Source organism: Meleagris gallopavo, chromosome 25 (genome assembly GCF_905368555.1).
Source record: "Meleagris gallopavo chromosome 25, MGAL_WU_HG_1.1, whole genome shotgun sequence".
In the NCBI taxonomy this organism is placed as follows: Eukaryota; Metazoa; Chordata; class Aves; order Galliformes; family Phasianidae; genus Meleagris; species Meleagris gallopavo.
In genome coordinates this window covers 2,401,655-2,418,471 of record NC_139428.1, presented here as the reverse complement: position 1 = coordinate 2,418,471, position 16,817 = coordinate 2,401,655, and the positions used below count along the sequence as shown (strand labels likewise).

General features: G+C 50.2%; 1 protein-coding gene across 1 annotated transcript; it reads left to right on the top strand.

Annotated features, from left to right (window-relative positions):
• The first annotated feature begins 14,197 nt into the window (after positions 1-14,197).
• SYF2 (SYF2 pre-mRNA splicing factor) lies at positions 14,198-16,742 on the top strand. Its single transcript, XM_010723408.3, has 7 exons — positions 14,198-14,346; positions 14,423-14,536; positions 14,889-15,014; positions 15,247-15,364; positions 15,476-15,566; positions 16,141-16,239; positions 16,329-16,742. Exons 1-7 carry the CDS (start codon positions 14,296-14,298, stop codon positions 16,492-16,494), a joined length of 765 nt encoding a protein of 254 aa, XP_010721710.1. The 5' UTR covers positions 14,198-14,295; the 3' UTR covers positions 16,495-16,742.
• Positions 16,743-16,817: the final 75 nt, after the last annotated feature.

The window sequence follows — 16,817 nt, the reverse complement described above, 5'->3', positions numbered from 1 at the left end:
TTAGTGCTGAATTAGAAGTTAATGGGACGTGACAAGGCAAATCAAGTTGGGTAAGTAAAACCTTAGAGCCGTTAGCAATAATTGCTTTATGATGCAAAAGGTTGCTTTGGTGAAACAATGAGTTGTTGAACTTCTCTTGTTGGAGATAATCCCAGCCAGGGGGACTCTCTCTTTGCGATGGGGGAAGAGAATCATAGAATCATTAAGGTTGGAAAGCACACTAAGATCATCCATCCAACCATCATCCCGTGCCTGTGACCATATCCCTCAGTGCCACATCTACCCTTTCCTAGCAAACCCCCAGTGATGAGCAGTTAAACATGACCAGAAAGTCACTACTGGGGTTTGCACTGGGATAATGTGACAGCATCCTTGGCATTGGCATCCTTAAACCTGGACATCAAAGGAAAAAACCCAGATTTAACTGGGGTCAATCTGACGCCCATAAGATAACCCAGCCCTGATTTTGGTTGTGTTTCTCTGGGCAATAATCCCATAAGATCTCCTCATCCCCTCCTGGCTGCACGTGAGCCAGCTGCCTCTCAAATTGATCAGGACAGTGCTGATTGCAGATTAAGTGACTGGCTATCAGCGACCTGAATCCTGCCCATCAATCACTCAGTTCGGCCCTTTGCAAAACATTAGTGAAGCCATTCATCAGAGTGACTCTCCCAGACTATAAACCAGGCACCTCACAAAATAGAGCGTGCGACTGTTAAAGGTCTTAAAAGCATTTTCCCGTGATGAGTGGCCTGAAGGGAGCCATTCCTGCTGCATCTGGGGATGAATAAAGATGGAAAATAACAGTACGTCAATGGTGGTGCAACTTTGCTGTATGCATCCTTCAAGAATTCAGGTTGCTTGGGGCTTCGAAACAGGTGTGGCACAAGAAGCCCATGGATTTTGATGTGTCAGAAGCAGAGCAATTTAGTCTGAGATTTCCTCTGAGCCATCACCACTGAGTTTGTCACTGTTGTGTCTCCTAAGAGGCAGTTTCCTTTGAGTGTTTCCTTTGCAAGGCAAGCGAGCCCCAAGTCGCATTTATGCTGTACATAAAAGTCAGAATGTACCATTAAGAGCCATTCAGAGTCAGGGTTACTCTTTGAAACCAGGTGTTTCCACTTTCAGGGGCACCATGAGCTGCGAGAATGGGATGTTTATATGGATTTTCCATAGTTGGCTTGGAACAAAAAAAAACAAACCCACACAGAGCCCACTAAAGCATAGCCCTGAGAAAACAGGTACAGCTTCGTCCTTTGCAATTCATTAGGTCCTTCCTCTTCCAGCAGGCAGGTGCTGATCGACCCCGTGGGTTGGATGAGGGAAAGAGGCATAAAAAGACAGCATGCTTTTGATCAAAACCATTTAGCCCGGACCAAAAAAAAACAAGTAGCTCTTTTTCCTAGTGGACTCCAAAGCCTCATAAAAGGGTGCTGAAAGCTGCATGACCTTATAAAGCTCAGCCTGCAGTGTGCTTGGACCCAGGTCTGGAGGCAGGATCCGGCCCTTCCACCCAGCACGGTTTCCAAAATGCCCCCATGGGGGTTTGGCTGCTCTGAAAGTCCTTTTCTCTGTCAGAGCTCTGTGAAAAGCCAGAGACGTTTTGGCCACATCTGCAGCTTTCCAAATTAAACAGGGCCTTTTCTGCCCACTTCTGAGCGACTATCGTGCAGATTTATAACTCCTGGAGGGCCTGGAAAGTCAGCTATCGTAGGCTTGGATTTAACTTGGCCATGGAGACTTAAAATTAAGAAAACACATTAATTAACACAAGCATCGATGAGGATTTTTCCACCTTGGTCACAGGCAGCACTCTCTTCTGGACAGACTCCTCTCGTCAGTTCATAAAATCATCGAATCATAGAATAGCCTGGGTTGAAAAGGCCCACGATGCTCATCCAGTTCCAACCCCCTGCTATGTGCAGAGTCACCAACCAGCAGCCCAGGCTGCCCAGAGCCACATCCAGCCTGGCCTTGAATGCCTGCAGGGATGGGGATCCACAGCCTCCTTGGGCAACCTGTTCCAGTGCCTCACCACCCTCTGAGTGAAATGGCAGCAGCTAAACCTGGACAAAGCACACCCCAAAGTGGGATGCTGGCACTGCATCCCAAGCAGGGAAAGCCTTGTTTATCCACACTTGCACAGCCATCCCGTGCATGAATGGGTTTTGTTCACCCCAAATTTCCCTGGCTGCTTGCACATGTCCAGCCATGCCCTCCTCTCAAAGGGTTCTTTAACTCCACCCGGGATGAGCTTGCTCAGCTCCTTGCAGCTCTCCCTGGATGTGCTGAAGGGATTTGTGCTCCACCAACTCTTGAATCTCGTTTTTCAGGCTCCCCCAAACCTTGCACATCCCCAAAATGAGTGAAGCAGCCCCACAGCTCAGCAGCACACCTGCCTGCTTCCCCCACCTTCGTGCCCACTGGGACGCCGACAGCAGCCACGATCAGTGCTGGTTTCCAGCAACTTCCCCATCTCACCCTGCAGAAGAAGAAGAATCAAGAATTGCTTTCCCCAGATGCATTGCACAACCTTTAAAAAAGCAGAAGCCCCACTTGCAGAGAAATCTGCTCTGGGCAGCCCAGACAAACCCCAAACCTCTTTGCCCACAGTCTTGAGCAATAACTTATCCCAGCCGTGATGGGGATCCTCTCTCCCCATCCTTCATCTTGCAGAAACAGCCCCGTGCTGCTGGCCGGCTCCTAGCCTAGGGAATGAAGGAGATGAGAACTGGAAAGCTCCAAGACCCCACATCTACATAAGAGGTGTTTGATTTTTCCTACTTTTAAGCAATCACAGATGTAAAGTCAACAGCCCAGGCTGCCGCAACCCAGAGCTGATGCAAACTCCCATTTATGTATGTGAAAATTGGACAAGGCGTTGGGTGACCCAAAGGGGAAAAAGGAAAAAAAAAAAAAGAAGAAGAAAAAAAAGAAAATGTTTCAAACATTCCAGAAATAACACAGGCAGTTCCTGAATTACCACTGCATTAATGGAGACTGTTCCACTGGCAAGCCATCGAAATCTACCGTAATCCCACAAAAATCGATGCAGCCAGAGCACTGCCAGCCTGGAATTATTTATGCATCTCTTTGGGCTCCTGAGCAGCATTTCTTCAAGGAGGCTCAGATGCAGCAAAGATGGGGGTAGCATTGCAAATAAGCACAGCTCCATTGCCATGGAACTGCCAGGAGGTCAGGAACCCAGAGGGACCGTGGTGCCCCATCCCTGGAGACACCCAAGTTGGGGGGATGGGGATCTGAGTGCTGATGGAGCTGTGGGTGTCCCTGTGCAGGCAGCTTTTAAGGACTCCTTCCCACTCAAATCATTCTATGAACAAGTGCGGGCTGAGGAGCACTGCCGGATCAAAAGCAATCAGATGTGGGAATGAACAAAGCCAGAAAACCATGCACACCCCATGTTAAGGACCATTGGACCAGCACTTCTCCTTTTCCACCCCAAGTAAAGCTCTTGTTTCCCTCCCTGGAGAAATTCTTGAGGCTCCTTTTCACCAGGAGCCCATCAGAAAGAGAGCAGGACTCATTCCATGAACATCTCCCCCTACTTCTTCCCTTTACTTCAGACATGACCTTTTGATTTCTCGGGTAGAGTGTAAATTACATGTCGCCAGCATAAAATATTAAATCCAATTTATATTTAATTATTGATGTTATTATGTATTCCATAGTAATGGCAGCAGGAAAAAAAAAATCCACACCACCATTAAATAGCTTGGTTGCATTAGCAGCTTCTTGAGGTTAGAGATCTTCCTCCGTTCCTTCTTAACGGTAAGATTGATGGGTATGAGGAAGTTTGTAAATAGTCTTCCAGAAATATTTTATCTGATTATTGTACCTATAAAAGGGAGCAGGGAGGGGGAGAAGGGGACTTTTTAAACCGCTACTAATTATTTGTTCAGATAAAGGGCAAACAGCTCGGCGAGCTGCAGGCAGCTAATGCTCTCCAGCAACCCCACTGGAGGTCGGTGGCTCCAATCGCCCCCGTAGGCAGAGATGGGGCTGGGGAAACCAGCCTGGGTTTAAGAAAAAAAAGGTGGTGGAGAACCACAGTGGTTTTTTCCAGCTGAGATTTAACCAGTGTGTTAAACTGGAGTTCGACATTTTTACTAAAATATTAATTGATGGTGTTTCGACTTGATTAAACTAATTTTCTCCCCATATATATTTAATGCCACGGCGACCGAAGGTGCACAGAGCTTTGTTGTGTAGGTTTGGCTCCTGTTGACCTCACGTGGGATGGAAGGGATTTGTGGACACAGAGCACATCCCACCGCCACGGATGGATCACTCTCTGTGCCACAGCAAGGGCTGATCCTCTCTGAGGAGCTCAGATCGAAGCACTGAAGACGTTACGTCTTTATGTCTACATTGCAGAGATGTGGGTTCGAAGGGTGGACTGTTGGGTGGATAAGGAATTGGTTGGATGGTTGTGAGGGTTGTGGTCAATGGCTCAGCATCCAAGCAGAGGTGGTCACAAGTGGTGTCCCTTGTGACTTCAGCGACTTCAGTGGCTTTATCAGTGACACAGATGATGCGATGGAGAGTCCCCTCAGCAAGCCTGCAGATGGCACCAGGCTGAGGGGTGCAGCTGACACCACAGAAGGGAGGGATGCCATGCAGAAGGACCTGGATAGGCTGAGAAGTGGATGCTGACACTGCTGGTGCCCCATCCCTGGAAGTGATTTACGGGGCCCTGACCTGGTGGGGGCACCCAGCCCATAAGGTGGGTGGGACAGGGGGATTGTGAGCTCCCTTCCATGCAACTTCCAGGTGCCGTGGAGCTGAGCTCCTCTTTCAGAGCCCTTCCCTCCCACTGGAGGGGTGGCTCCTGCACAGCACAATTGAAAGAACACCTCCCTCCTTTGATAGACTAAATGGAGAGAATCCGAGTCAAGAAATATAAAGAGAAAAAACTAATCTGGTGGCTGGCAGCAGTGTCACCACACTGGTGACAACCTTGGGAGCAGCCAAGCTATGGAGGCAGCTGGGAAGGGAAGATCCTCCTGCCCAAGTATGGCACGGAGTGGAGCCCACAGGACTCAGTGCTGCTCTCCAGCCCCCACCGACACCCTGCCAGCACCAAAACCAGCCACAGGTTTGCAGTCTAAAGGAATGCAAGGAAAGGGAAAGAGACCCACGGGGATCACAGGGAGCAGACGAGCAAACGGAGGAGGAACGTGCAGAAAGCTGAACTGCTGCTGCATCAGAAATGGGGCGGTTTGGTGAACCTGCACCCAGCCAGCTTCCAGCAGCCAAGGGAGCCTCCTTCCTTGATATCTCTCCCCACACACATTTGGACAACTGACAGAGCAGCTCAGCCCCGCATGCTGTCAGCAGATGGGCGCAGCTTCAGGGGGAGCATCTCCATTAAACCTGCGCTCGTAGGGACATCAAAATGCTCTGCGAGTTCCATTCCGTTTCCTGAAGTGTCATCTTAAAAGTCAGAACTGTCAAACGCGTTGTGTCAGTGCTTCAAAATAAAGCACACTCGTTTGCTGATGGGAAAGATTTTTTCACTTATTTAGTTTTTTGTGCTTAGAAATGTCCCTTGGCTGCCTCTTAAAGTCGTCCACAAGCCTTTTGCAGACAGTCCAGAAGATAAAAAGTCAATTTTCTTTTCTTGATTGGGTTCGTGAGGAGCTCTGTGGGTATTTCCAGGGAGGAAAACACAAGGACTGCACCCACCCCCAGCAGGACAGAGACCAACACGATGCTGCCAGTCCAGGGACCACAGTGGATGACCCCATTCCCCCTCCAGAGCCCAAGCAATGGGACAGCCCCTGGCAGCTCCAATTTTACCCTTCTGCTGCTTTCCAGCCTTTAACTTTCCCAGGGCTCAGACACCCCATTAGAAATGTGGGCACCACAGCAGCCCAATAGAACAACAAAGCTTTAACAAGTGTCACATTTCCCAAAGAAAACCCCAATTAACCCCCAGTTGCCCCAACCCTGTGGGGCAGCTCAGGTGCTGGGCTCTGCTCCACATCACCCCCCATCCTGTGCTCCACTTCTGTGGGATCACAGGGATCTGTCACAGAGCTGCTCCTTGCTACATCCCCTTGATTTCAGCCCATCCCTCTTTTCCATTCCCAAGAAGGAAGCAAATGTTGTGCTCTGCTTCCATGGCCACATCTGCGCCCAGCTTGCTGCCTTCCCAAGGAGCTGCTCTCAGCATTTCAGGCTTTCAAGTGATGAGACCCACTCCTGCTTCTTCTTTTAGGCAATCATGTTTTGCCAGGTTTTGTTTTCCCCTAATAACACAGCGCTGTGCCCTGGGTCCATCACTCAGCAGGTGGAAAGGAGTTGAGTCCAGGTTAAAAAGTAATTACTTTCCTTAACAGGTTGTTAATTCCATGCTACCAAAGGATGCTCCGGACACAAGGAACAGTGTTAAATATCACCCTGAGCCCTGTGCTGGTTATTCTGTGCCTCCCCAAATCACAGCCATGTGCTGAGATGTCTGACATGGGGACAGAGCAGCCTCAGTGTCAGCTGCCAGAAAACCAGAGCATGGTGGGGTTGGAAGGGATCTTGCAGACCATCCAGTTCCAACCCCCCAGCCATGGCACGGCTGCCAACCTCTAAGTCAGGTTGCCCACCATTAGGTCAGGTTGCCCATCACAAAGTCAGGTTGCCAACCACGTGCTGGCCTGGGGAAGCACATGTTGGTTATTACCATCCTCCTGCTAATACACATCAGGTTTTTATTCTACTGACTTACTCCCTTTGACGCCTAAATCACTTCCAGCCAAGTTGTCTGTCAGGCTCTCCGATCTGGCAGCACAGATTCCCGAATCTATGCAGTCCACATCTAATCCTAATTTGCATTAATAGATGTTTATATAGATAAAATAGATGAGCTACAGCCCAACCCATGGCATTCCTCACAAATATCCCCCTGAGCTCTGGGTACACCACAGCCCCGCACTGCGACTTCTACACCTAAAACCATCCCACCCTCCTTCCTTGTCCCCAAAAAGACCAAAATTTGTGGTTCTCTGCTATGTCCTACACACACACAGAGCGCATCCTGGTTCAGATCCAAGCTCAGAGGGAAACAAAGACAGCTCATCCCTCTCCAGAAGGAGGGATGCAGAGTGCGACCGGCGCGGAGCTCTGCTAATTTTACCCGTGCTGGCTGCAGCCTGCAGCCACTGCTTCTCGTTACGCCTCCCGTGGAGCAGCAGCGCAAGCACGCAGCATTTTTGCAAAGTTACGGGATAGCAGAAATATCCTCATTTTGTTTTTGTGCCTTTTTTGTCTTTTTTTTTTTTTTTCCCTTGGCCGCTCGGTCGCTGCTTCCAAAGTTGGGAAAAAAGAGCAAGAGAACAAAAAAATATAGAGCGATAAATAGTAGACAAATGTGTAAATAAACTGTTTTGTTGGGGGGAAGGGGTGGGTCATGCTGCAGAGTGGGAGAGGGAAGGTGTTTAAAATGCAGAGAATGGTTTTTTTTTCCCTTTGGATGTCTATGGGATTGGCAGCAAGGTGGGCGCTGCGGGAGGAAGAGGTCCCGAGGAGCTGCGCCTGGAGCTGCTTAGCGCGGCGCTGGCGAACACATGTCACCAAGCTGAGAGCCAAATGCAGAAGGAAACAGAAGGTGACAGGAAAGATACCGTGACTAAAGGGATCTTCCAGGGCTCAGAGAGGAACCGGCTGTGCCTGGAGGTGGTCGGGGCTCTGCCGGAGCCGATACCGTCGCGGTGCCACGCAGGTGGTTACGGGGCGGCGGAGCAGGAACACAATTGCAGAAGTGACTCTTCCAGGCTCACGGTTCCTCTGTTTGTTTCCCAGCACCGAAGCCCGAATCCAACCCCAGATCTGCACGCTCAGAGGGTTTCCAACCCCAAGCTGAGGCCTCAAACCGGGCATCGCCTCTCAGTCCTGCAGCCCAACGCATTCTAACCACAGCCAGATGCACCGGAGGTTTTGCATCAGTGCATTTTTATATTTTGGTGCATTCATCACTCTGCACTCATGGTCCCTCCCAGAGCAGAAAGCAGTGCACCCATGTGCAGAGGATGCTCCGAGCACCTCCTGCACAACGACCACAAAGCACTGAATGGGCCACAGCTCAACAGACTCCCAGCATAGGAGGGGCTGAACCTGAGCTTGCATTTCCCTGCATGCAAACCCTTTTCATGCACACACGCAGCAGCTCCCAGCTCTGCACCTCCATGAGAGCCACGCAGAGCCGTCTCACCCGCAGCCCCTCTGCTCCTTTCACCAAAGTTTCACCATATTAAGCAGCTGAACTGCATCATCCAAAGAGTGTCAAATTGGTTTTAAATGGTTCTAATTATAACCAGGAAGTTTTAAAGTGTGTGGGTGGAAAGGAATGCAGCAGATTAATTTAATAGCAGTTACCACGGCACAATAGTCCTTCAATTAAGAGTTCTTTCTGGCTGGGCTTTTTTTTTTTTTCTCTCTCTCCCTGTTAATAATAAATGTCACAAATGAGAATAGACATATTACTTCATCAGATGCTTTGGCATATCGTGTCGCCGAAAGCCTTTAGTGCAGAAATAGTAGCTGAAAGAGTAATTTTATAAGGCTTAGCACTCACTTAACACTTTAGAGGCCAAAATCAGCCCTCAGAAGTCATCCATTCGGCAGCACCTGTTGTATCCCAGCAGCACCCAACACTGTGAGCACAAAAAGGAGCACTCACAGAGCAGAGGGACTGCAGCCCCAGTGTGCTGTACTGGGGGGGAACTGGGAGAGCTGTGCTGCTGATGGACCACAGCTCGGGGTGAGGTGCTGCTGCTTACCAGCACTGGCTGTCCTTTAATATTTAATGACAGCTGAAGTGTGCTTCCCATGCAGGGGGGTCACAAGAAAGCGATAATCAGACGGGAAGAGCTCAATCTCTGCGGTGGCAAAAATGCATCAAAATGAACATCAGTGCTCATTTGCAAACAGCAGATCAGGGGTGAGGGGCTGACGGCTTCCTCACATACCATCAAGTGATGGAAACCAGTAGAAGTTGGCTAAAATCCCCCAAATCCAGCTTCATCTTGGTGATTTGTGCACAAGTTTGGAGGACGCAGTATTGAGCAGATGCCCGGAGGGACTTTGGTACAGAAAAACAACGCTCAGGAGGTAAACAGGGAGATTTATTCTTTTACTTTTGTGGTTTTGAGATAGTTTATGACAGCAGGCTAATAACTCACACACCAAAATGTGCATCGATCCGGGATGATGCGACGTGACCCTGCAGCCCTGCAGCCACCTTTGCCTATGGGACAATGCCTGGAGCATCACAGGCTGGGGATCCCTGTGGGTTGCAGGGAGGAGCAACTCCAAGGTCCCATATCCCCCGGGTGCTTCCCAATGGGAGTGCCCTCTCCGTGCTGCCCATCACCCCCCCTTCCTTATTCCAACAGTAGGACCACAGGTTCCATCCTTCCCACTTACTGACAGCTAATTAATTGCCACTTGTTGTGTTCCCCCAGAGGAGCGCCTGTCCCCACTGATGGATCCGTGCTGCCGCATGGGGACCCGCAGTTATCCCCATCCCAGTGGGGCCCAGCAGTTCCTCCTGCATTGGCTGCACAGAGCACGATCCCACTGAACAATGAGGGATGTTCAAGGGCACATGGGTTGGCTGTTCCCAATCTGAGCCTGAAAAGGGGCGAAATGCTGCTGAGCAGCCCTGTAGCTCTTCTACTGTTCTGCAATGGCATATTTCTTTGATATATACTGTAAATCTGCTTCATTTGAAATTCACAGTTAATGACTGAGGTGCTCTCATCCAGGAAACTCCACAAGGTTCCGGCTTTTAAGGGAAAAGATGTAACTGGGCAGGAGCTGAGCAATGCAGTGAGCTGCCCCGCTCTGCAGGCACTTAAGAAGTCTCCAAAAGAAACATCACCCCCCCATGGAAACACTGCAATTTACCAGCAAAGAGAAGGCAAGGGGTGCTCCTGTACCACCTCCATGGGATCCTGAGACACAACAGGGGGGCTTTGGGAGCATCAGAGTGCTGCAGGGTCAGCATGGGAGGTGGTGGGCCAGGCTGGGGCCAACAGCAGTGGGATGCATCGCTGCTCCCTCCCCTCTCCCTTAGGGCTGCACTGCATGTCTCCCACCCCAACATCCCATCCTGAGCTTCAATCCCAGACCGGTGCAATGTGAAGGAAGGGGACTTTGGGCACAGCTCACCCACTGTCCCCCATTGGGGTGAGCCTTCCACTTTGCCCACCCAGTAGCATCAAATGCAAACCGTCGCCTTCATTTGAACTATATGATCAGGAGCCTAATTCAATACAATTAGGATCATTGTTTGAGGGTTGAGCATTTAACTGAAACCCTAAGCCGGCCCTGCAGTAATTTGGCTGTGGAGGAATTGATTTTGACCATCAGCACTTTCTCATTTTCAATAGAGTACAAACGTAACCAGGTTAATTTCTGTTAAGCACATTACCCAGGTACTTTTTGCTCTCCAGCCCAATGATTATGTGTCTGATCTGAAAGATTATAATTGCAACCCAATAGGACACAAACTGTAGTCTATGATTGAAAGGAATAGGCCTGAAAGAAAACCAGTTTCTATTCTCCCTATAGAACAGTCTTCACTTTTCCCCTTTCCAAATTTCTTCATGGCTCGTGTTCTATGTGCGATACAGCAGCACATTAGATCTGTTTTGATCAGTAAATACATCCTGATTAGTCTTATCTTCAATCATAGAATCATGGAATGGCTGAGGTTGGAGGGGATCTTGAAGACCATCCAGTTTCAGCCCCTGCTATGGGCTGGGTGCCCTCCACCAGAACAGGCTGCCCAGAGCCCCATCCGTGGCCAAGGACACCCCCAGGGATGGAGCACCCACAGCTCTGAGCAGCAGTGCCAGCACCTCACTGCCCTCTGAGTAAAGCATTTCTTCCAATCATCTAACAAATATCTCCTCTCTTTTAGTTCAAAGCCATCCACTTGTCCTGTCCCTATCAGACTGTGTAAAAAGTCAGTTTCCCTTCCACTGGCAGGCTCCCTTCCAGTACTGGAAGGCTGCAGTGAGGTCTTGATGGATCCATCTCATTGAATCAACGATTTGGTCCTATGCAAGTTTGAGGCCTGATTTCCTCTCCTTCACCCAACACTCCTGCTTGCAAAGGGCTTTGCATTGTGGCCAGGCAGGAACACTGCAGGCACAGGGTGCTGCCCATACCCTGCTGGCCCCATGCTGCAGGGAAAGGATTCTCCCACCCCTAAGGACATCCTTCCCCCAGCACTGCCACCTATCACAAGCACCAGGACCGGGATGAGTCTTGTCACCAGCCCTGCCTGTACATCATTCCTCCTGTTCATCAGAACGTCCTTCCGCTTATAAAGCACCTTTCATCACGAAACAGGATGGAGTGCAGCAGCTGTTGAACAGCACGGAGCTGTGCTGTGCAGGGCCGGGCAGGAAGTGGAAGCAGCTCCAGCAGCTGCTGGGATGGTGCAGGAGAGCTGTGCTCACGCCACCGCATGCTGGGGCCTTATCGCATCCCCCAGCACGCTCATGGCTCCCTCCTGACACGCAAGAAGCCCATGTGGCACATAGCTTGTGACAGCACCGATGCAACACGCAGCAGCTGGGGAGCTGCACCCCACAGGTCGTCTGCAGGACAGAGAATAGCAGAATGGTTGGGTTGGAAGGGACTCCAAAGCCTCTCCAGTCCCATCCCTGCCCTGGGATGGGTGTCCTCCACCAGCTCAGGCCACCCGCAGCTCTTTCCATGGCCTTGAGCACATCAAGGACGGGGCCCCCACAGCTCTCTGTCCCTGCAACCCGCAACAGTGCTCACACCAGGAGCAATGCCCACGTGCTGTAGGGTTGACCAGCAGCTCCACGTTGTGGCTGTGGGACTGGGTTGTGGTGACACACACACAAACCGTGGTACAGCACACCAAAGACACAGCAGTGCACGTCCAAGCTGAAGCATGGTAGATCCGGCTCCCAGCAAACCCAAAGCACAGCTCTGCACATGCAGCTTTGCCCTGGGAGCTGCAGCAGATCAGCCCTGCAAGGACAGAGCTGGAGGCAGCACTGTAGGGCAGAAGCAGCACTGCAAGGCTGTCACTGTGGGCAGGGATGCTGACCAACACATGGTGCCCCAGCTCAGGAGAATGGAAGGGTTTCAAGCACCACCTGAGCAGAGAGAGCTGGGCATACAGCAGCACCTCTCTTAAGCCACAGTGTGTGTTTTTCCTCCCTGCATAAAAACTACTGCAGTTGGAACCTTCCCTTTCTGCCTCTCTGGCATGAAGACGAATGGCACAAACCCTTCTGGGCTCAGTCCTCACGATCTCCATGACGCCAGGAGCAGTGGCAGCCTCCCAGGGCTCAGCCGAGCCCTGTGAGTGGGAATTGTCTTCAGATCCAGGGCTCACTACCTACAGGGCATGCAGGCTTGGCTGCATCCTGGGGAGCGCGTGGTGGCCTCTGTCATGCTGGAGCCACTGCTGTTTTTCTGAGAAACAGCTCCACATACTGCTACCCAGACTGCTGGAGCAACCCCAAGAGCTCCATGCTGTGAACACACCAGGGTGCACACACAGAGGGCACTCAGCTCTGCACCCTACGGACCCCTAATGACAACTTCAGGGTTGCTGTAGTGGGTGGGAGATAATTGATGCTGCTCTCCCACCACCTCTCACTCAAACAGGACCTTCCCCTTTGAAAAAGACAAATATAACCAAGATGAGTCAGTTCCTCCGAGCTCCCATCCCCTGTACAATGTGTAACTGGAATTTTTCATTTCGGCACTGCAGGGGAGGCATAACTTGAGAAGACAATGGAGTCAGCTACAACCCAAAAAAACAGTGCCAATTCTGTGCGCATGAGAAATAAAAACATTTTTGAAATCTAAAAATAAATTAACTGTAAATGACAGCGAGAGCAGATCTGCATGTACTCACTGTCAGCCTGCGCAGGGCCCGTCCCCTTGGGTGCATTCCCTGCTCTTTCAAGCCAGGCTGTGATCTGCAGCGGTGTCATCAAGCCATGGACACACTCAGCACCTGCACCAGGAGCTGGGCTCCCTCAGATGGAGTTGGACCTAGAAGTGAATGCGCCAAACAAACCAGGAAAACCTTTTGAGTTTCTGCTGTAACTGCATGATGGAAAAGAGAAGGGAAAAGGGCTGCACTGAGCTCGGGGTTTGGCTGGTTCAAGGCACTGCACAACACACAGAAGCCACTGAGTTTTCTGTGATTAAATAAAAAGGAACGGCCCCGCTTTGCAGAGGGTCACCCTCTGTTATGGGGCTCAGCCGCCTTCCTTCCCTGCTGCTCAGCCTTTGTTATCTCCTGCTTGGAGGAGGTGAGGAGTGACCCAGAGCTCAGGTGTCACAGAACATTTCCTGGGTGCTCCATAAGGGACATCTTGTATGGGGGAGCTGCAGGGCCTGGCTGACACACCCCCCTAAAAGCTCTATGATCTGAAACTGACGGGCAGTTCTCACATGTGGTGGGGATGGACGTGGCCTCTGAAGCCAAGCACCAAATTAGGGCACACGAGCAGGACCAGATCTGCCATTCTCCTGCACAAGCCCTGGAGATGCAGTCAGTGGGGCCATCTACGAGATGGCAGCTCCGTTCACAGCACCGTTTCCACCACGTTGGGTTTCCTCCCTCTCCTCCTCGCCGTGTAACGCTGTGTTTGATATTTTTGATCGCTCAGCGTGAACCAGAGTTTGCCAATGGCAGAAACTGACGTTAAAAGAGAACAGAGATGGCTGTGTGCACTAGAGCTGCCTCCACATCCACAGCCATCACCGCCGGTGCTGTGTTTCCCTCTGCTGGAAGGAAGGCTGAGCTCAGGACATCGATGTGTAACAGCTCTGAACTTTCCGGAGTTTGGAGCTTCTGGCTGTGCAGTGCTGCACACAGAGCTGTGAGCATCTCAATACCCCACCAGCTGCTTCCTCACAAAGCTTTGCATCACCCCACTGATTCCCCAGCAAGGAGAATATGTATATATACGTTGATTTAGCCGTGTTCATCAAACACAGAGTAATTTCGGGCTGCCTGCCCGGCATCTATCGGTGCCTGGAGCACAGCAGGAATTTTAAGATCGCCGGCCAGCTCGCACCACGACGAGGTGACGAAGCCTTCAGTCCGCGCTTCTCGCCGCACAACCCGATCCTGAGGAAAAGGAACCAGCCCGGCCGGGGCGCTGGTACCTCCCGCCCGCCGTGGGGCGCTCGAGGACAGCCCAAGGGAGACGTGTCGTGGGAGGAAGCGGAAGTTGGTGCTGGGGGCGGAAGCGGAAGTGCTTGCAGTGCGGAATGGCGGCGGCCGTGTCGGCTCTGGGCGGTTTGGGGGATGTCGGTGACGGGGTGAGGCGGCGGCGGGGGGCTGGGGGCTGGGCTGCCGGCTTTTCTTCCTGCCGCTGGCTGAGCGGGGTTGTTTCAGGGCTCCTCGGGCTCGGAGGACGAGGCGCAGCCCAGCGCGGCGGCGGCGGCGGCGGCGGCGGCGCAGAAGCGAGAAGAGCGGCTGCGGAAGTTCCGAGAGCTCCACTTGAAGCGGGTACGAGCCGGGCCGGTTACACGCGTGCTGCCGGTGTTACGAGGGGAAGCAATGGGGGAACGGCCGTTTCCAATCCGGTCCGGTGTGGGTCGCTTGCGGCCGCTGCTTCCCTTCAAGGATTCGTTCCCGATGGCCGATTCGGTCCTTCCCGTGTTGGGGGCGGGATTTTGTAGCCTTTTGTTAAAGCGAGCGCTTTACCTGGTGTGCTGTGTCAGGAACCGGGGCTCAGAGCTCACACACGTGCACTCACTGAGCCGCTTCAATCACCTGGGATCTGGGTTTTGTTGTCTGTAGTCATTTTTGTGTTCACGTAGTGCTGCGTCATCACTGGTGTTAAATGTTTTGTTCCTAGAATGAGGCTCGCAAACTGAATCACCAGGAAGTGGTGGAGGAAGACAAAAGGCTCAAGTTACCACCAAACTGGGAAGCCAAGAAAGCTCGACTGGAGTGGGAGTTGAAGGTAGAGGAAAAGAAGAAGGTAAGAAGAGTGTATTGTGGCTTTTTGGAACCCTGCAGTGACACTCCACTTTCAGTGACAGAGTCTGGAGAGCTTTTGCTGGAGTTTCCTCACTCCGCTTTCCCTCAAACTAGGTTCTTGAGGATGTATTTATAAATTAGTTCTGCACTAGAGGCTGACCGGATTGATCTGTATAAGCTTTGAGCTTAATCCATGGGCATTATATTGTTGCTTGGTATTTGTGCTCTATTAGGAATGTGCAGCAAGAGGAGAAGACTACGAGCGAGTTAAACTGTTAGAGATCAGTGCTGAAGATGCAGAGAGATGGGAAAGGAAAAAGAAGAGGAAAAATCCAGATCTAGGATTCTCAGGTATGTTTAACGACACAATCGTCTGTGTTTTTAATGAACTTTTGTTAATATTTCAAGGTGAATCATGGAATAAAAGCCTTTACTTTAACAGCAATTTGGTTTTTTCCAAAGATTATGCAGCTGCTCAGCTGCGGCAGTACCAGAGGCTGACCAGGCAGATCAAACCCGACCTGGAGCAGTATGAGAAGCTGAAGGAGCAGTAGTAAGTGCCACTTCAGTCATCTGATCATCAGTGCTGGTTTTATAAATGACTACTAAAGACTTAAACAAGTCTTTCAGCACATGTATGTTTTCATATGTACTATTTTAAGATGATTCTGAAATGCACAACCTATTTGATAATCTAATACTGCTACTCTCTACTTCAATAGGTAGAAGACAGCACTGCAATTTATGAGGTGTTTTTTCTTTTCAACCTCACAATTACTTGCTTTGATGCAGCACTCCTGTCTGTGAAGTTATTTAGATGCACAAGTTGTTTGCTGTTTCCTAGTCGTATTTGTTTTCTTTAATGTTTGGGTGCTTTTATTTTTGAAAGTTCAGCAGGTTTTGATATTAGAAATTCCCATATCTGCTTTCAAATGAAGATTTTAGTGCTGATTTCTGTATCTTGTATAGGCACGTTATTAAGTTTATTAATAGCTTAGGATCAGCATGTTCTCACTGCATCTTCAGCTCCTACAGTTAGAAGTTAAATGTCTTGCAATATTAAATTAAAAAAAATCAATTGTATCTTAGTACAACTTTGTAAACTGCTGCTCATCTGCTGTTCTCAGTGGTGAAGCACTCTATCCAACATCTGACAGCCTCCTCCACGGAACTCACGTGCCAGATAAGGAAGGGATTGACAGAATGGTTGCAGATCTCGAAAAACAGTGAGTAAATGAGATAATTCCTACATGTGGCATTTCTTAAGTACACAGACCCACCCACAGGTCACCAAACATTGATGCTTGTCTTGCAGAATTGAGAAACGTGAGAAGTACAGCCGGAGACGTCCTTACAATGATGATGCAGATATTGACTACATCAATGAAAGAAATGCCAAGTTCAACAAGAAGGCAGAGCGCTTCTACGGGAAGTACACAGCTGAGATCAAACAGAACTTGGAGAGAGGAACAGCTGTCTGAACTGGGACATCCAGCACAGAGCATGCTGCAGCCCTCCTCTACCTGTTAAAGTTCAGTATGATTTATCAATTTTAAATCTTACCAGAAAAATATTTGTAGGCCCCCATGAAGCAATTTGTGAGACCACCAGCATGTTTCATACAGTAGATTTGCACAGTGTATGCCTGCAGTTGTATATAAGCTTTACTTGCTAAGCAGCCAGCTCCTCCAGTGTCACGTTCTAAATAAACTCTCACTCTGATTTAAAATGTGTCAGTATCTTTAATTCTGTAGAAATAAAGAGTATTAAAAGAAAAGCTTATGGTGATGGCTCCACAGGGCAG

Excerpts from the sequence above, each read along its gene's own strand:
- SYF2 (XM_010723408.3), top strand. The coding sequence starts at position 14,296 with ATGGCGGCGGCCGTGTCGGCTCTGGGCGGTTTGGGGGATGTCGGTGAC. Across the intron at positions 14,347-14,422 it reads TGGGGGATGTCGGTGACGGG|GGCTCCTCGGGCTCGGAGGA; the intron begins GTGAGGCGGCGG and ends GGGTTGTTTCAG. Across the intron at positions 16,240-16,328 it reads GTTGCAGATCTCGAAAAACA|AATTGAGAAACGTGAGAAGT; the intron begins GTGAGTAAATGA and ends CTTGTCTTGCAG.